Here is a 21,566-nt window from a genome sequence, read left to right as displayed (position 1 = left end):
ACAACGGCCATTCTTGGCTGGGACTCCGACAAGACATGTGAAGATCCTAAAATCGCGCCTGGAATTCGATTGTTTACAAGATTGCTACATCAGGAAATTTCAGAAAGTCAATCGGAGCGAGAACGCGCATCGGGCTACAAACCGGACCGATGTAAAGCATTTCTTCTAAAACAAACACAACGCGGTAATAAACGATGAAGGGGATGTCGCAGTGCTTGTATACAAGAGTCGAGATGTAAACAATTAACAAAAAGGGGAGAAAGAAGAGAGACATATGGTCAAGGACACCTGTTAGACCATATGAGCCCGGGACCGTCTCAAAAGGGGGTGGCCACAGAACGTTTAGCTGATCGGTCCGGCCAGATGTCCGCACGAGGGGGGCAAACAGTGTAAATTATGTGAGTAGCTGTCAACGTTCGGGCACCGTCCCCGGCCAAACTTGGTTTTCGTCTTGCTTAGAAACAAGAGACTGACCAATCGAGAAAAGGAAAAAGGGACCCAAGACCAATCAAGAGGGGAAGATTCGAGGGAAAATTGTATAAAAACCCCCGAATCAAGGTCGGAAGGGAAGACGACGGAGCTTTCCACCAGGAAGTGAACGACGGGACTCCTAACCGCCACCTCCTCCTTCACCGACGTCCGTCACCAACCCCTCGGACTCTTCTGCCTGACTGCCCCGGGGCTTCACCGACGACTCTGACAGCACTTCCCGATCGCCACCATCCGGAGCTCCTTCTGCCGCGGACGATCTAGATCGCAACACATATTGTTCTTTGTAAGTTTGTTTTGATGTTACAATAACCGGTTATTGTAAGACACTTGTCACCTTTGCCACTGCCGCCACCACCCACGTACGATCGGTCCCTGGGTTTTTCCTGATGCGCAATTAACAAATTGCTCCCATATGTCGGCAACTTACAGACAGGATGGTAGAAGTGAATCTGCTTCTACCGCCCTGTCTTGTTGGAGTCTCTAGTGTGTTTCGGCAGTGCATAGAGAAGAAGAAGTCAGATGAAAGAATCAAGGAAAATTCAATCTAGAAACATTATTGAGCTCCAAAATTACCATTGAAGTGAACTGGGAAAGAATAAGAATTATCCAACAACTCCAAGAAAGTGAATGTTTTGAAAATCTATCACCCCAAGATCATCATTAGTATCTGGGTACCCACTTTCCTCTATCTTCTACTCTATTATTGGTTTCTGATTATAAAATTCTTCCTCACTTAGTTGTAATTAGTTGTAGTTAGTTGTAAGTGCATGATTATAGTTTATACTATATGTGTTGCAAATCTATTGAAGACGGGAATTAATAGTGTCGTGAGTGTAGAATTGATGATAACCTGTTATACAAATTGTAGTACAGCTCATATTATACGATTGTACTGGGACAGAGAATAGCTGGCATCCCAGAAAACCTGTCTTACTTCACGCAAAATAAAGATATTTATTATATAAAATTGTATCTTGTAACTCATTTCGCACTTATTTTCACAGAATTTTTGAATATCATATATTACTGTTCACATTTATTTTTTATTATAAAAATAAACTTATGTTTAAGATACATGAAGTATATAAAAATTCAGTATTGATCCATTTATTAAACACATATACAGTACTTTATAATAATTTATATTTATATATGATATAGTATTGATCTATGTTTATTATTCAGATAATTTTGACATAAATTTTTATAGTTAACAAAGTAATTTTTGACATGTTAACTAAAATACATTTACTAAATTTTATGATATTATTATTTGATATATTTCATAATTTGCGCTACAATATAAACTTTTTATAAATATAATATTTTTTTATTATGAAAATTCTTTTTGAAATATAAATTTTGTTCTGGGTCTATTAAATGAATTAGAAATGCATTTGAGTTTACTTTTTATTGAGAGTAAAAACACAAATGTGATATTTACATGGATCCTCTTAAACCTTTTAATTTTTCTAACCTGCTTCTTCAATAAAATGGGTTCAGAATGAGAGAAATTATGAAAACAATATTCTATTATCTATATACTCATTGCATTACACAAATTTTATTGAGAATAAATAGAAGCACAAAGCATGAACAATTTAATGCAATCTATTCATCATCATTGGTTTGAAACTGTAAGTTTGGTGAAAACATACATCATTTTTGTTTCATTGGAAAACCATTATAAGTTTTATTTAATGTATTTAATTGAACTAATTTAATCTATTCAATACTAATGCATTTAATTGACTTTGGCTGTTCCAAAATAATGGAATATTAAATAAGAATCTTATTATTATGAAATTTAATAAAATAAATAGCTTTAATTAAAATTATATTTTCAATTACAAAAAAAACATATGATTGACTAATTATTGTTTTCATCATTTCATTTCATACAATTCCCACAGCCTATGAAAGTCTCTCATGTTTTGATATATGATTAGTATATGTAAACACATTGCCATAAAAATTACTGCACCAAGAAGTTGTTCAAATTGAACAAAACTGTACACGTGTAAGTGTAATGGTGATATAAGTAAGTGATTACAAAATGAAAGCAAAAGGATCATTTATTGCAACAAAACTACAAATGAAAGGCATTATAGTACCCTTAAAAACTTCCGGTCAAAACCTAATAACAGGTGCAAACCAATTATATTTGCATGGCAAACGTTTTTGGACACTCCACTGTGATCTTCCTCAAGCCTTCATGTCTTCTTAAACGATTTTCGAATAATCGAACTGTCATTTCCGCTACGCACGTGCCAACCAAATATAATTGGTTTGCACTGGTTATTAGGTTTTGACTGGAAGTTTTATTTGTAATCTGGTGTTTTTGAAGAGTTATTATTATAGTACCCTGTTGGGCCATCTCTAACATGAATACATGATGTGATACAGGTGGGCATGGAGGCATACAGGTGCTGTATGGTGTCCTGCGGTATCTCAGTCCTCTAGTTTGGCCAAACTCCTATGCTGTTTAACTTGGCATCCCAGGTAATCCCAGACATGTTCAATCAGTGAAAAATCAGGGGACTGGGCAGGCCAGGGAAGTGTGGCACTGTGGCAGTGGCAGTCCTGTGACACCCTTGCTGTGAGTGGTCAAGCATTGTCCTGTTGAAAAATTGCTCTTGGGAGCCCTACCATGACTGGCAACACATGTGGCTGCAGGATGTCACTAACATACTGCTGGGCTGTCATGGTCCCTTGGATCACTACTAGAGGTATGTGCACCCCAGATCATCACACCAACTATGGGGATGGTGTGATGGTCTAATACCTCAATCCTGCCACTCCAAAATGTAGGCAGGATTGAGGTATTAACCAAGGGTCTCCATATACAAACATGACAATTGTCAATGTCCAAACTGAATCTGGATTCATTGCTATAGACGACCTGTTCCATTCTGTTGCAGTGCAATCCTGTCCAAATGGAAACAATCATGGGTGACTCTCAATGGCAGCACATAATGACTGCTGTTATACTAAATTTTCCTCACCCTGGTGCCTCAAAATGGTATGGACAGACACAGGAGTTTTAATGATGGTACCATCTGAGTCTGGATGGCAGACAATGATACAGTTGTCTGTTTGTGCACTTGTTGGAGGACCAAGACAGTCTTCTTGGCTTGTGGTCTGTCAAGGGTGTTCTGAGCCTTGGCACTGTGTGTGTGAGCTCTCTCTCTTGTCCACTGGTCCCAACACCTCCTTACAGTGTTGTCAGAATGGCTTATTTGGTGGCCAGGTGGTGGACTATTTGGTGAAATGACCATCTGGCTTCTCTCAACCCGATGGTCCTTCTCCTGTCAAACTTGGTTATTTGTTCATATAGTCTTTGATTGCAACATAAAGGCATCTCTAGTGATAAAGCATCCCTTTGCAACAGGTAAACTACAGACATCTGTACTTTTTTTATAGGCCAAGGGGGATGCACTTTAATGCCCTCTGCTGGCATTATGCAATGAACCATCATGCTATAACTCTAATCATTTTGATATCTGTTTGAGACTTACCTGCATGCCAAGTTTTGCAGCAATATGACAATTCCTTCTTGGTGCACTAATTTTTATGGCAATGCCTGTATATTCTCATTAAGTAAGACTAGTCTCATCAAACATGAATTTTGTTGATACAGCTATTAGTTTCAATACTTCTATACATAAACAGCTGATGGATGAAACAATCTCTCTCAAAAATCATGAAACAAATTTATATAATGTTCTTAGAGGACTTAGACCTTTTAATTTTTCCAACTCATTTCTTCAATAAAATGGGGCTTAGATGAGAGAAATAATGAAACAATATTCTACTATATATATATATATATATATATATACTCATTGCATTATATAAATTTAAAATTTACTTTAAACAAATTATTTATTTATTTGAGTAACCAAATGAGCAAATTGGCTATCAGCTTGTTTTCATTGTATAAAAATTTCAATCATGTTGTACATGAGGTCATGCTTTCTATCACATGTATGAACAACCTACTGTATGTCACATGGTAGCTACTATTTATCAACTTATTGTTCAGCCTACTCAGATACTCTCTATCATCTATTCTTAAGCTTTTTCTGTGTCAATATATCCAAAGATTGTGTTTACACAGTGGTAAGTACAAAATATAGGCACAACCAGCAAACTATTGCAGATTGAACCAATTGATTTTGAACTATACTGTTAACTGCCAATTTAACTTGGTAACCTATGATAAGATGAAATAAAAGCAACAGGATCTGAAGAGGTTAATTAATATTTTAAAATCTTGTTTAAAAATGAAATAAATAAAAAAAAACTATTCCTAGATTACATCATCATCATAATATAAATGAATAAAATTAAATAATAGTGAAGAATAGACAAAAAGTATTAAATGGAAAAGTAATAGATAAAATTTTTGTCATCATTCCTTTTTTTATTTGTATGAATCAGATTACAACTGAATGGCAAAAATGAATGGAAAAATAAACTAAGCAGACACTCTGGCATAGATGCTCTCTTTTGACAAAATACTTCTGTATTGTTAGCCAACACTAAAGATGATTGTAAAAATGTCCTGAAATACATTGCTGTATAAAAATAAACCTACATGAATTTACCAAAAATTATGTTTTAGGAAAGAAATATGAAAAAAATGAAAATAATAAGCTATAGTATGGAATGTTACTGTATCTATTGTACTTTTCCAAAACTTAGACATAAACAATCCAGGATGATTTGATTCACTGTACAGAGTGATTCAATATATTATTGTTTGTCACTTATAATGATAGGCTGTGATAATTTTCACTGCATCAAACTGTTGATTAAGGGAATATTAACCTATTTACATTGCAAGCATATTGCAGAAGAATGTTAAGTCACAAGCTGAACATATAGGATTAATTCAAAATGGTGGTTAAGGTAGTCTTTAACTTCCTTTTTCATTAAAAATTTCCTATTTTTTTAGTAAATTCTTTTGTAATATGTGCAAATCAGAAAATCAAATGCAAATGAAAATCATCTGTTATAGTAGAAGATAAATTGCAGAACATTTTTAATTTATTAGTAAGCAGTTTGTCAAAATCAAGAAAATTCAAACAATACAGTAGATTGATAAAGGTTGATGCAGTAGATTGAAGTTCTTACCTAAAAAAAAAATTATTATAATGCTTAAATTAAAATTAATAAATCACAAAAAATTGTGAAGAGTTATAAATAGTTCAAAATTCCTTGTATGATATAGAGATTTGAGCAAAATATTTAAATGTTAATAATTTATTTGCCAGGGAAAGTTTCCCTATAAGGGGGTGGTACAAATACAAGTATTACTTAAAGAATTAATACAAGATAAAGATACATATTACATATTTTTGTAGGGATTATTAACCAACATAATTTATTGCAAGGCACTGTTAGTACCTTTAGGATATATTGTTATAAAGGATTTGCCTAAACGTACAACAACAAATAATTAGATGTTACCAAGAATTTTTTCCATGATTTTAACAAAGTAGTTACAAATTTTATAGGCATCCTTTCTACTGATGAAATTTAGGTTAATTTTAAAGTCGAGAAGTGATCTATTGTTGCATATTCTTATAATATCATATTTTCCACACAGTTTAGTTAGTGTTTGGCAATTTTGGAGTAGATGGAGCATAGAAATGTCATCAGATTGACATGATTGACAGTAAGTAAGCGAGTTTCCAGTCTTGAATCGTATCTATGAACAGTAATTCTGATATGCCAAATGTATTTAAGATTCATCAAAATTTATAATGCCAGCTGTCTGTTTTTCTCGTTATTGCACTGCTTTATCAATTCTTGATATACAAATTCGGTATTATCGACACTTTTGTATTTAAGTCTGTAGCAGAATTTTAAAATACGTTTTAATATATGGGGAAAAGCCCAAATAAAACTTATCTCATGACGGAAGGCATATCCAAGTATTGTTTTTTCAAGATGGAATAACATTCAATGGAAGTAATTATGCAGAGTTTCAAAGTTGTATAAGTAATCCAGTCCCCATATTGGGCTTGCATAATAGATGATAGGATTTACAATGGTATTGTAGAGTTTAAATTGAATATTCAAATTTGATGTTTTCATTGTTGCCCATAGAAATAATAAATTGTCAATTGCTTATTTAACTTTGATATTTAATTGCCCTGACTCTTCCAATTGATAATAGTAAGGAATTGGTCGTTAGAAGAAAATTTACGGACTTGAAGTTTATCTTGTTTGTTAAATTGTCATTTAGTTATATCTATTCTTGACGATGGAAGAAAAGTGTCTACTTGTACCAGTTTTCCAGTAGTTAAATTGTAAGTTAGCTTTTCATGGTTGATTAATAAGATATCATTACGCAGTTTAACCTGCAAATTTTGTTTACGTAGTTCGTAGAAAGTTGGTAATAAAAATTTCCGTCTAGCTCTTGAATTGTTAGTTAAGTCCAGAGAAATTTGTAAATTATTCCATTCTTCTAACGAGTTTTGTTGTTTTTTCCGTATAATGGTAGTAAAAATACGGTCTCTAATTTGATTATTGCTGAAAGTAACTCTTAATGTTATGTTGGGCGTTTTAGACAGTTGAACTATCTCTAGTATATCTTCTTGAGCTATATCTTTTATATTTAAAAGAGAAGTAATAAAATTTTGTATTTCTGCTCTTGAGGTGGTTTTATGGTTTGGATAGTTGTACATAATAATGTTATTATAGCGATGTTCGTTAATTAACGAGTCCATTTTAAATTGAATGCAATCCTTGTTAATTTGTAACTTATCTACCTGTTGTTTTAAGTTAATTAATTGTTCCTCCATTTTTAGCTGGTGGTCCTTCGTTTCACGGATATTTTCGTGAATAGATTCTAGATCTTGTTTTATCATAACCATTTGTCTAAAAAGTTTGTCATTAGCAGTATTAATCAAATCCGATATTTTATTCCATAACACTGAAGTAGAGGTGTCTGGAAGTTTATCCGGTTTAGTAGAGAGATAATGGTCAGACTTGGTTAACTCACCTGGAATGTTATTTGCACTTATTTGCGATGAATTTAAGATGGGATTCATTTCGTCACTAGGTTCTTCATGAAGGTTTTTTCCAGAATTGAAGTTAAAGTCCAATATTGTCTTAGAATTTGATGAAAGAGGTTGGTTCTTCTTGGTATCCGATTTGGCACGGTTTTTTGAAGGCCTTCCCCGCTTAGGTGGAGAACGTTGCATTTTTATTAATGATGTTGTTATTGAAATAATTTATCTTAGTAAGTTGTGATGTGTGAAGCGCGACAGGAATACACAGACACGTGAATTCAATTAAAACAAATTTAATTTCGCGATAAACAATATATACAGATGAGTTCTTTTGGATTCCCTCGGTCCAATTTCTCTTACTGTCCGTTAGTAACAATAACCCAAGTAGCTTACCTTCTTGGAAACTACTTGCCCGACAATACTAATGAAACCCGCGCGATCCTTAACTAACTTAAACCTAGGGATAGAAAAGTATAGAGATAAGGAAATGAGAAGAATTGATAGGATAGTGGGGTACCCTTGTTCTCGCTGAACTCGATGCTGGCTGGTGCTCTATTCTGCGTGTCTCTGGGTTCGTCAATGTTTTAAATATCTTCTACTATAATTTCTTTTCGGTGTCTCTGATTCGAAAATCCAGATCCTCACCTCACGGCTCTCCATTCGGCCCTCGTAGAATTCCGTCTCACGAGCTCGCCGTTTTCGTCCGTGCTTCTTCGTGTCCGGCCGGGGAAAAAGTGACCCTTCGTGACCCAGATTTGACTCGTCCTCCACTCGAACTCTTTGTTCCACACGGCCCCCTGGTGGGTGGGGAGTGGGAAGCCCCCGTTCCCAAAAGCCAGAACAATGAACAAAGGAAGTTAGAAAGAAGGGTTAAGAAAGAGAGAAAATTATTAAAACTAATTAAATCTAAAATACATATGTACAAAAATATGGCGTACAGCCACAAAGTTACAAATTTAAACTTATAACAGCAATAAAAAGACAAAAACGTATGTTGCTTAGGCTTAGTATAGAAGACCAGGAGCACAAGAAAAAACGCCAGCAGCCTCGACCGATGAACACGCCCCCCCCCCGATTTGAGCAAAATATTAAATCTAGATAACAAGTGTTCATTTCATAGATACAGGGACGGATCTACATAGGGATTAATAGGGATTAATAGGGCTTAAGCCCTGGGCCCCAAAGTGTCAAGGGCCCACAAAAATTGAATTATAATCATAAATTTTTAATACTTTTTCATTAACAATGAGCATTTATCATATAGTAAAAAATAGTTAATATTAATAATATAATAATAATGATAATTTATAGTATTGTTGTATTATTTGTTTTATTCTTAATCTAACAAAACATGTGGCCCCATTAGACTTCAATAAGCCCTAGACCCCAAAAAACCTAGATCAGCTCCTGCATAGATAACAGATTTTATTCTTCTAAAAAGTGTTTAGATATTAATATTAAATTTTATTAGATAACAAGTGTCTTCAGAAATATAGCATATCATAAACTATATCTCTAGTGTTCAAAACTTCTAATATAATATATGAAAAACACCATTATACAAATTTCAATTCTAATCTAATTTTTTTTTTATAAAGTAAAAGCATGTAAAAATCAAATATATCAGTTGGTTTTCAGTTCATCTTTATGGAATAAATAAAATTTTACACAATTAAAAATTTTCATTTTATAATTAGAACAATTTTAAGTGTGTTCAATGAGATACTTATTTCATTGTTTTGGAAATGCTACATTAACAAAAAAAGTTAACAATTCAGTACATTTAATTTTTCTTTCTCATATTTTTCCCTAAGATATCTCATCATAGAGTGCAAATCTCAAGTCTTTTCTATACATTGTTATTAGTAAACAGGAATAAATTTATGTATCATGACAACAAAAAAAAAAAAAAAAATACAAAATACATTGTTGTTGAAGAACAAAAAAAGACTAAAAGAAAACAATAAAAGTATTGATGAGAGAGATTATCATACCTTTATTTTACTGTTTTTCTCTTTTTTTGTTTGTTGATATTTTCTTCTCTACTATAATGATATTGTAAGTTTTCATAGTAGATAATAGAGAAATATGGGGATATTGATGGGTATAGACCATTACATTTCATTCCCTGATAATTTCTTGCAGATCAGGTATATTTTAAAAAAAGATTGATGATCCCAGTGACCAAACTGCAGCTCTTCTAGATCCTACTGTAATACGATGTATATACTTATGCATTTTTTATTGCTTTATTGCTTTTATAAATATAGTGTTGAGTATGATTATCGTTTGGTTATACAATTTCTTTTTATAAACTTAGTACATATTACACATATGTAATATGTTTGTAAGTTTGCTGACTATTGTATTATGTGATATATGCATGGGTTGTAATGTTACTTACAACTTAAACCTTGAATAAGCAACTGAAAGCTAAGGGTATATTTGTGAAGAACAAGAAGCTGAACAAATGTTTACTGGTATTTTATGACCATCTAGGTAAAGTGAAGTAACACTGATATTTACTATAAAACAATGATATCTACTAAAGGACAGTAATATCTACTATAGAACAGTGATAAATATAGTATTTTAATTATATATAGTATAATATAAAATTCTGTTCCAAGAAAGAATGTGACTCTTGTTTATTTCTGATAGGTGTTATATGACTTTTGTCATGACAAGGTTTGGCCACCTCTTATATATAATGTCCTTTTTATTACAAGAAAACAATCATAGCTTTTTTTTTATCATTATACATGTGTTCTCTCTATACAAATGCTGAACAGCCAAAAATCAGATTGATTGACTGTTCAGCATCTATTACCATTTGAAATATTTTCAAGAGATTTTCTTATTGGTAGTGATGGGATGATACCAAAATTTCTCCTGATTCCAATTCTGATTTTGCTGAAAACTCCCAATTCAGATTCTTTTGAATACTTTCTAAAGTTTATTTTAGTTTAGAAAAATTAACGATTTACATTATGAGCGTGGTACATTCATTAATTAATAAACATCAAGCCTAAGAATGGAAAATGATTGGGAAATCCAGAATCAATCATTTGAAAGAAACCTGAAAATTCTCCATTTATATGTAGATATGCATGCTTTTATTGTGTACTACAAACTAAATTTGTAATCTTATTTCAGATAAAGTTAATACTGCAACACTACCTCTAAAGAAATTATAGTTAGTTCTCTTTTACTCAGAGAACTATCCCATTGTGTCATCTAGAGTTGCCATCTTTGGAAACTACTTTGTTGGCTGACACAATGACTGGGGGAGGTAAATGAGAAAATGCATTTCTTTTTTCATGCTTTTCACCATCAGTATGCCTTGCAAATACTTTAATTCCATTGTACTTAACACTAAATGAGATTTGGCAAATGATGCAACAAGCCAAATAAATATCATCACTACTAGGAGTTAACCAATTTTTGAATTCACTCACTTGAGCTATGAATGTCTAGACTGACTTATCTTGCAAAATCAACTTTTAAAACTCAAAACTGCAGTAATCTTAGCACAAACAAGTATTTTTACTTAGAATCACATGAATCACATTTGAAAATTTAATGTATTATAGCATCATTTGTGAATCATAACAAAAACTTCTATCTTGAGGAAACCGTGTTTTGTATTTTCGTTTCTTTTCTTTTCTTTCGAAGACACAATGTAGTGACGTAAACTTAAACACTGGGCGAATTTTTCATCCTTTTTATTCGGTATTACCAACCGAATAAAAAGGATGAAAAATTCGCCCAGTGTTTAAGTTTACGTCACTACATTGTGTCTTCGAAAGAAAAGAAAAGATAACAAAAACTTTCATAATTATAGTGGGAAAGTCATTTTATCATTATAAGTAACATACTAAATATTAAAAATATCTTTATATAATATTTTTAAACAAAATTTAGATATAATTTTGTTTATATTTTAAACTGTTTTGCCAACCAATGACCTTTATTTGAAATTGCCGGTCAAGCTAGCCCAATGCCAGCTGGATGGCAACCCTAATGTCACCCTATCTCCCTTAAAATGGGAACTGTTAGTAATGACAGTGTGCAATCTCGCATCACTTTGACTACATGAAAGAAAAGTTTGCCACAACAGACATCACCTTGTGTATGGGGCATTGTGTAATCTCTGCTTTGTCAACATGAAAGTTTCCTTTAATTGTTAATATTGTAATTTTAAAAAAAATTTTAATTTTTAACTGAAATAAATAATTAATTTTTTTATTAAATGTGGAAGAAAATTCCAAATCCCAATTTTTCTGATTCCTGATTCTAATTTCAATTAATTACACCATCACTACTTATTGGATTTATGTATTCTCCAAATTCATGAATAGAAAAGCATATAGCACTATTTTCCATAATTTGTTTCCACAAAACTGTTATTAATATATTGGTTAAAATCATGGATTGAGTAAAGGAGACAGCATATAAAAGAGAAGGTAAACAGATCACAATATCAAAAACTTGTATGAAATTAATTCAATAATTAGGAATAATTTGAGGAAGAAGGGAAAAATTAATTTATTGGAATAATAGTTTTAATAAATTTCATGAGTAATACTATTATAATATATTAACATTATTGATTGCTACACTTACATACTAATTTGATTCTATTAAAATAGTTAAAAAAATTTAAAACGAGATTTAAAAAAAATTTTTTTTTAATTTTTTGAACTATTTTAATTTAAATTTCTTACCCCAGTGAATATTTTAAATATTTTATTAATTTCATTTCATTGTACTTCTATATTATGGAAAAATTAAACATAATTTACAAAAGTTGAGTTTCTTATCAGTGGTGTAGCGTGGGTGTCAGCCGCCCGGGGCAGAGGAAAATTTTGCCACCCCCTTATTTAGGTATTTTTACAAGATATTATTATTTATTGTGAAATTTTGCCGTCCCCTATAAGTGCCGCCCCCACTACGCTATGCCATGCCACTGTTTCTTATTGAGGAATATTTGAAAGCAATAAAATTTTAAAGTTGTTTAAACTTTTCAGTTTTTAAAATTTTAATATAAAACATAAAAATGAATAAATTTTCAGAAATTTAATTTAGAAACTTTGCATATACAGTAGTTTAAAATCTAATAATCAACCTTAATAAAAAAAAATATTGAGTTTAGTGAAATTTGAAATGAAATATTTTTTATCATTACATTATATTATTTGCAGTAAAAATTTTTAATAATCTATTAAATATTAAAAAAATATTTTCTTTATATTTAATGTTATTTTTATAATAATAAGTTTATAATTTAATATTAATATCTAAACACTTTTTAGAAGAAAAAAATTATTTGCAAGTTTTTAAATATGTTTAAAGTGTGTATATAATTTTGATATAAAATATATCAATAAAGACATTAATTAAATAAAAATAGAAAAGTTTTTAGAAATTATATATTAAAATTATTTATTAAATTTTATAACATTATTTTTATAGGTTACTATGATGCCTCTAGTTCACCTGTACCCTCATATTATAATCCAAAGCCATGGATTTCAAGTGGAAATGATACAGTATAATATAAATACAAATAAATTAATGAAATATAAAATTTATGACTAATAATAATAGAAAATAATTTATATAAAATAAGAAAAATTTTTATTCTGAACCAGTCTTAAATTATCAAAATTTACAATATTAAATGCACTATTAATTAATTTATAAAGTGAATTAATGATGATTATGTACTATATTTAAAATGTGATTAAAAATTAAATGCTTAAAATGTATTTTGGCATTGAGAATAATTATAAATTACTTATATGATAAATTCTTTGATTTATTAATTTTTTTCAAATTTGAATTACAGTAAGAGTATAGAAAATCTATTTATTTATTTATCATATTTCTAAATATCAAAAATGATGAATATTACATTTTTCAAAGATTTTAAGAAAAACATTTTGAGATTTTATCAAAAATATTTTTTTTCATAATAAAGCTTACAATGTTTCAGTTTTTTTATGGATTTATTTGCATAGTATCATAAATTCTAAAGCTTACAAGTTTAAGATAAATGATATAAAAGACATATTTTTATATTCTAAATATTTCTTTGTCCTTATATAATAATAAATGAAAAACTTTCTAGTTAATGTATTGGCTCAAATCCAGATAATTTGTTATAAGATTACATATGCCATCTTTAGATATAAATTGATTTTCTGTCTTAATCTTTTAACCTTCTTTGAAACTAAAGGTTGGTTCTATTTGTTATGTGATACATTTAAAATACCATTTCTGTTTTAAGTACAAGGTCTTTAAAATTTAAAAATGTAGGACAAATACAAAAAGAAGAAGCAATATTTTATTGTCTTTAGACAAAGTTGCATTATAAGCATTAATATGTTAAAATGTCATGAGCTATATAAATTTATTTATTTTAAAAATTTTGTAATTATATAGTATTCATTTTTATTAAATGATGTAATTTAAATTTAATAATTTTTCATATCTGAAATACTGTAAATAATGTGTTGGTGAAAGCTGAATATTAGGGACATTAATTTTCAGATATAGTTTTTTTTAGATGATAATAAAATGCTAGTAGTTGCAGGTTTAAAATATATAAAAGGGCAAAGAATACAACTTGACATGCCACTTTTTATCAAGAAAAGTAAGAAAAAAGAAAAGTGAACAAAGTCATTATGAAAATTTTCTGTTGTGTGTTTTATAATATTTCTTATAATATTTTTTCAAAATAATTGATCTATAACTTATTAAAGTATAGATACTGTCCTTAAACAATTACTGCTGTCGAAACTATGTACTGTTTTTAAATTGTGTTATTGTTATGTATAGAAATATTAATTTATTATATCAATATAATATTAAAAAAATTTAAGTAATACAGGATTCTTATATTAAAAATTTATAATTCTTACATGACAAATTTTAATATTTCATAATTTTTAGTACTATAAAATATGTATAATTAAGGTATCAGATATTAAATTTGCAACCTTTATGGTGATTATTTGAATTTTTTCAGTAATGAATTAATATGTTAAAATATTGTAAAGTAAAACATTTTAACAAAATCAACTAAGCCAAGATGTTACATTTGCTTTATGTAAAAGACTAATCATGACAAGTCACATACAATATTAGAATTAATCAACATTCTATTACATGACAAGTTATGTATAGTGATTAATTTACAATGTAACAATTTAGTTTTAACATTATCAGTTCTTTTAATGAAATTTTCTTATTGAAAATAGAACAAAGCATATGAATTAAGAATTAATATTGAAGTAGAGTACTTTGATTGATAACTTGATATTTTACCTATATATATAGTAAAATATTAATATTGGTAAATATATAGTTTACAAAATATATGAGACAAAAAAAAAATAGATTTAAAAAATATATATTTTTAAAATCTATTTGTAAGTCCTTTCATTCGACAAGCCACACTCAACTGACAGATATGTATTTAATTGGGGATTAATTAAATAAATGTCTGTTGGTTGCATGTGAGATCCAAAATGAAAACTTTTTTGAACTTATTTGTAAGTACAATTAGTCTCAAAAAACAAAAAGAAAAATGATGATGATAAAAAGAAGTGAGTGAAAAGACAACAAATACAGGCTTTAAACATTAGAAAAATTAAAACTGAATAATTTGTTACTATGAATGATATCCTAGTTTTTTTTTCTAAAATTTAGTATCTCTCAAAAAAGATTTGTGTATTGTAGAAGATTCAAATACAAAGTTTTCTGAATAGAAAGTTACAGTAATTTAAAATGGTTGCAATGTTAAATATTATTTGAGAAGTATGTTATGTATACCAAACGATATAGTAAACCTTCAAGTTTTGTTTCCCATCTGCATTCTACTGCCTCTAGGAAGTACCATGAATGAACATGGCAACTTCACAACAGAGAAGGCATTTTGTGTCCTGCAGTTATCAGTCAGAATCACGCCATCATCATGCCATATGAGTAATTTGTGGGAGCTGTAGGTAGAATTGGCTTCCATGGGAGAAGTGATAACAGATATGCCATAGCAAGTGTAGAAGAATTTAAATATTGATCAATGTGGGCCATGTGACAAGAGTGATTGAAAAATTGTAATGGGCAAATGTGAAACTTGGACAGTTTTAATTTTCCAATGTTTTAATGTACAGTACCTGTACATTACAATATTCTTGGATAGTAATTAATATAATGATAATAATTTAAATCGATAGCATTCTTTTTGGAAGACCCTGTATATAAATACAGGGTCTATTCTCATCTCAATATATCCAGAGATGAGGATCTTGTTTGCAATATTCAAATTCTGATGATATATATTGAAGAAAAGTTATAAAAATGATAAAACATTCATTTAAGCATGAATATTTTCAAATTTGTTCAAATCGTTCTTTATGTAATATGAATTAAATTTTTTTCTTTTACAAAAGATATTAAAAATCGAATATTGTTAACAACAACGAGAAATTAAACATTCTGGATGTTTGAAATATATTTTGGCGAGCTGTTTTTTTTTATATAGGTACTGTATATTTGTTTTACTGTAATGTTTACAGGCCTTGCAGTGAAGCTCTTTAATTTGAGTATAATATCAAATAAAATAATACTTAAACGACCAAATGTGTTAGATAAGTGGTCACTTTCAGAAAGTTCACTAATTTGTCTGAAATATAATATGAAATATTTTTACCTATACAGTACTACATTATATCTGAAGTACTTACCCTTATTTTTTAAACTATATAACACTAAATTATACCAGGTGATCGTAATTAAAGTGCCTAGCGAGGTTCAGCACTCCAAATGTATCAAATTTCAGGCCATTCGGAAGACATTGGTATTAAATTTATATTAATTTTTTTACGGAAAAGTATTAAATTTATATTATTATTTTTTTTTACTCTACATAACTTTCAAAGCTCGCTACAAAGGCACTTTCCGCACTATAAGCAATGCAAATGCAGTTTTATTTGTGGGGGCACTTAAAAACTTATATAGTGTTTATAATGGACGTACTGTCTTTCAAGGCTGCCAAATATGCAATATGTCCTTCATAACCAAATTTTTAAGTAACCCCACATATAAATGCAGCTCCACTTTTGGTGCTGCATTGCCTGCAGCACCAAAAGTGCCTTTGTGGTGAATTTTGGTACTGACATTTTTTATGGAAATGTCTTTCGCATGTCCTGAAATGTCGCTATATTTGGTTGCATTTGGACTAGTGAATCACTCTCTAGACAACGTTGAATAAGGGTGCTTTAATTACCATCACCTGATATTTTAGATATGATATAGCTTATCTCTACTTCCGAAATAATTTCAATTAGGCACCGCTGTTATATTCTTTTTATTTATTTAAAAAAAAATTAAAAATTAGCAATTTATGAAGTAGAAATTCCTCAATATCGGAGTTTTTGAAATTATTAAGAAATATCAGATGACATTTATTCATTTACTTATTTACGGTACGTTCCAGAAATTATATTTTTAAATTATTGCATAAAAGCTGAAACCTTAAAATTATTACCAATATTATTTTAAAAATAAGAAACAGACAATACGTTATTCCGGTCAGTGAATCTGATACTTTATTCTTTAAAAAGTATTTAAGTTGGGAATCACGTTGAACAGTATCTGATGTGTTTGGGTTTATTATTGATTATAGTTTCAAACATGGATTGTGAAATAGCCGTAATGTAGCAATAAATCAGTGCGTTTATTTTTAAATTGTTATAAATTTAAGCATAAACTAAAATAACTTACGAAGTAATATCTTAATTTTCGTTAAGGCATAAATATATCCTAAAATTAATAAAGATATGATTTATATATTGTAATAAAGAATAATTTTAATGATATATAGTGGAAAATCATTTTCGTCAGTTCCATAAGTACAGTACATGTAGAAAACTACGATTCCTAATAATAGCCACGGGTGGCCAAGTAGATAAAGCCACTGAACGGTCGCGGTTTCGCGCCTCACTTATGGATTAGCGGCGTGGAATTTTTCGGGTTTTCTTCACGTGTCTAACACCTAAATAGGGGTCAGTTTCTTACAGAAATCTCCCATATATTGCATTGTCGAATCTCTTCATATCAAATTCTAACAACAGTCTTTGTCAGTTCCAAATCTATAAGTGGGCTCTCTGTGCCTAACCCAGGGTGCCAAATTTTGGAACCAATGCCTTTTTTTTCTTTTAGTGTGTACATTTATAATAAATTATTAACTGAATTACTAAGCATGCCAAATACATTATAACTTGAATTACTTATTCAAAATGATATATAGTAATGTGAATGTCTTGTAAATTTCAAAGTACGGTACACGGAATCTGGGAGAGAAGAGTGCCAAAACCTACTGGACCCAGGACGTTTATATTCGTAAATCAGGGATGGTTTTTGTGATACGAATCAGCAAAGAAAAAGGGGAAAAAATGTGTCTTTATAACAACATATTGTAGTTTATGCAGTTGTGCACTATATTTTATATACAATATTTAGCACTTTTTCTCAGAAACACATTTTTATGTTAAATGGTTTTCGAAGTTTTATATGTATTTGGCAATGTAGGAAACTCACTTTTGTAATCAAAATTACAAACATCCTTTTTACGTAAAAAGTAAAATATTAATCATTACTATTCAAAAAAGAAAAGTAAACTGACTCATATGAAAATTTACTGCATAACTTATTAAAATGATTTACTGAAATATAAATGAACAACTTTGAATCGTTGCTCGATTATATTACGATATGTAGAACTAGAAGAAAACAAATTCGATATTTGCCCCTACGAAACAAAATAATTTAGGCCTGTTATACTACAACGTTGAAAATTTTAACAAAACTGACGTTTAACAAACTGTTTTGAAATTAATTTTTGTTGTTAACGTTGTTATTGATTTATACTTTTTCAATAATTCAATAAATGGAACACAAATTTCCCATTAAGAATTTTAGAATTATTTTCTTAGTAAATGTGCTAATATTGATCTTAAGGAAAAGAACGACAATTTTTTCTTCTTCTTTTTTTGCTACCTTTTAAATCGAACAATTTGCGTGTGTAGAGACACGCCAACGACCTCCTGGGATGTCGCCACCTGCTAAATAATTCTCCCTCCGACTTTCGTAACACTTCGGAAATTAGAAAACAGATAAAAGCTTACGATAATAATAACTATTTATGCGCATTTACTATTTAAAAAAATAGAAATAAGAGCAAAAAATATAGCTTATTTTCCTAAACGTATTATAGTTCCCATTTTTACGTAGATGATTATACCTTTAATTTGATGGCTGTTGTTATGGCGACAGAAATTTCGAAATATCCGAGGTCATTCGATGAAATTTTTCTATTTCAAAGACATGAAAGTTTCTTCAACTAATGGATGATTTTTCAACGTAATATAGCATTGATAATTCGTAGAAATTTGAGAAATATCCCGTATCGATTACATAAATGTATCGATTTATAATTTAATCGATATTGGAAATTCTCTATCCCGTTCATATAGAAATGTTATGAATTTGTTTTATTTAATATTTTTAACATTAAAGTAAAATGCGGTAGTAAAAAAATAACAAGATAATTATAATTACAATTTCTAATTTATTAAAAGCAATTTCCTGTATGGGCCAACCGAACTTTTTCCATTTCCAAGATTATAAATCGCACTCACTCATAAATATTTTTACGATGTTTTGACCTTATCAAAAAGTTATTAAATTCAATATATTTGTCATCACAGCTTTCGACATTCAGCTTTTTTACATCTAAATATACTAATTTAATTGATGGGTGTAGCTGTTAAGAGACATTTCTAAAAGTTTGTCCAGGGATAATTTTCTTAATGTATAATCCATAAATGTATTGGGATATGCTATTTGCTGCCAAGTTATTAAGTATCTTTATTCATTTTTTGTGGATTTTTGCGGTTTAAAATTGCTTTTAGATTGTTTTCTTATAATTTTATTTTTAATTTTAAATATAGGGTTCCGTCCTCTAATTACCTGTAGTTTTCGAGCCACTTTCGACCCTTAATTACGTATATAATAGTCCATTTCGTCCCCTCGACATCGAAGAAATGACTAAAAGTGCTACAAATATTTTCTAATTGCCAGTTTATTCATGCGACCAGTTAGTAGGCTCATAAGAACAAATTCTTATACCACTAAAAAAAATCTACGTAGACAGTGGATGACCATCGTGTACTCAGTACACGATGTACAGTATCATCGCATCATTGTCCTGTACACTATACTGTACAATGATGCGACGCCCCTTAAACTGTACACATAATTATTAGACGGCTTCGTATAAATATAAGAATAATAAAAATAATAGAAATTTTATAATTGTTAGAGATTTGAAATTCGTATATTGTTTTATAGAATACAGAACGTGTCATACACATTCAGAATGCGGAAGTGAAAATCTGGATTAGACGCCCTCATTGATCGGTTGAAAGACGATTGACTAATGGGTGGCGTCGGAATTACACACCATAATTATTTCCACATCATACAATGTTTTATTTAGCATTGAGTAGTAGCATTAATTCATTGTTTGCTTATTTATATAAATTGTATTTTCATTAGTTTGGACATTACTTCCGTTTGTTAAATCTTATAATACATAAGTTAACTATTTATACGTTTAAATAAACCGACATGAAAACAATAGACCTATGATGATAAAATCGATAAATGCTCTAGACAACCTATCGGTTGATGGTTCTTTTAAGGATTTAATTAAATGATCGATATTATTAAGAATTCTATTGATATTCTTAAAATTAGCATCATCATCAACCGATTACAGAAACAGGGTCTAGTCTATACCATGCTTAGACCACCTTCCATGCTTCCTAATCCCTGCCTTTGGGCATTGTTAAGTATTGTTCTTACAAGATAGAGGAAGGGCTAAATTATAACTTAGGTCTTGATTTTGTTTATATAATTGTTCAGTATTTTAGATTCCCTTGTGTCCAACAGTAAATTTCTGTAATAAGTTATTTACATCCATATTATAGGATAAAAATAATTATTTAGGTTGAGTGAATTATAGAAACAGTGTACTAATATGACAAATAATCTACAGATGAGTAAACTTGCACAGTACATGTAGAGCGTGTAAATAACAGTATCTGCACGTATAGTACAGTTGTAAGAATTTATTTAATATAAAATAAACAAACATTGCACCAAGTTTTATTAAGCAATTTCGTGTAATAAACGTTTAAATTTACATCAAATTATTAATATATGTATAATATGTAATAATTGAAAACTAATCCGGTTATTACGTTATTTCCGTTTCACGTATAGGTAGTACTTCCCTTAGATATGTTATTATACGGAATAGCACAGAACCAATTTTTTCTATTATTTTTGTTATTTTGATACTAATATTTTCAAATAAATGAATTAATAATAAGAAGAATACAGTAAAACCTGTATAAACCGGAATCGCAAGGGTACGGGCTATTCTTCCCGTTTTGACAGATTTCCGTTTTATTCAGACTCCGTTTTGGACAGGTCTTGCTGTATGTATAAACAGAAGATATTCTACTATATTAATAGCTACAAGCAATTTGAAAATTAGAACTTCGGTCTTCTAAATATGTGGCATTTAAGATCGATATGAGAAGGAAAATTAATAAAGTAATATTCTTAATTTGATTTTAAAATAAGTAAATCCTAATAGATAAAGGGAACTAACATTTCCATCTTTTTCTATACTATTTGTAACGCTCGTATTCTTTGAAAATTGCGTTTAAATATTAAGTTTACTCAGTTATAAACCGAAATTATAAATATAAATTTGCATTTAGTAATGTTTAGGGACGAATTACTGACCGTATTTGAGGGCTTCCTTGATACAATGAGGAGGATCAATGTTGTTCCAACATATTTCACTTGATCATTTGCATTTAATACCTGCCCATCACTGGCCGAGTGGATAAAAGAACCACTGAACACTAATAATCGGCTGTGTTCATGCTCACAACGGAACATAGAGAT

General features: G+C 29.8%; 2 protein-coding genes across 2 annotated transcripts in view; one reads left to right on the top strand and one right to left on the bottom strand.

The window, feature by feature from the left end:
* The window catches only part of LOC136988255 (coiled-coil domain-containing protein 34-like), a 104,989-nt gene extending 91,748 nt beyond the window's left edge, over positions 1-13,241 (top strand). Inside the window, exon 4 of the mRNA XM_067286113.1 lies at positions 12,993-13,241. Coding sequence (XP_067142214.1) covers positions 12,993-13,075 — 83 coding nt within the window. The 3' untranslated portion in view covers positions 13,076-13,241. The remainder of the gene's footprint in view (positions 1-12,992) is intronic.
* Positions 1-18,942, bottom strand: part of LOC136988229 (uncharacterized) — a 90,406-nt gene extending 71,464 nt beyond the window's left edge. Inside the window, 1 exon segment of the mRNA XM_067286083.1 lies at positions 18,826-18,942. The gene's annotated coding sequence lies outside the window, so the exon portion shown is untranslated.
* Positions 18,943-21,566: the final 2,624 nt, after the last annotated feature.

Source organism: Centruroides vittatus, unplaced genomic scaffold (assembly GCF_030686945.1).
Source record: "Centruroides vittatus isolate TY-2023 unplaced genomic scaffold, ASM3068694v2 scaffold_324, whole genome shotgun sequence".
Taxonomy (NCBI): domain Eukaryota; kingdom Metazoa; phylum Arthropoda; class Arachnida; order Scorpiones; family Buthidae; genus Centruroides; species Centruroides vittatus.
The sequence above is the reverse complement of the archived record's forward strand: the minus strand, read 5'-3'. Positions and strand labels throughout refer to the sequence as shown.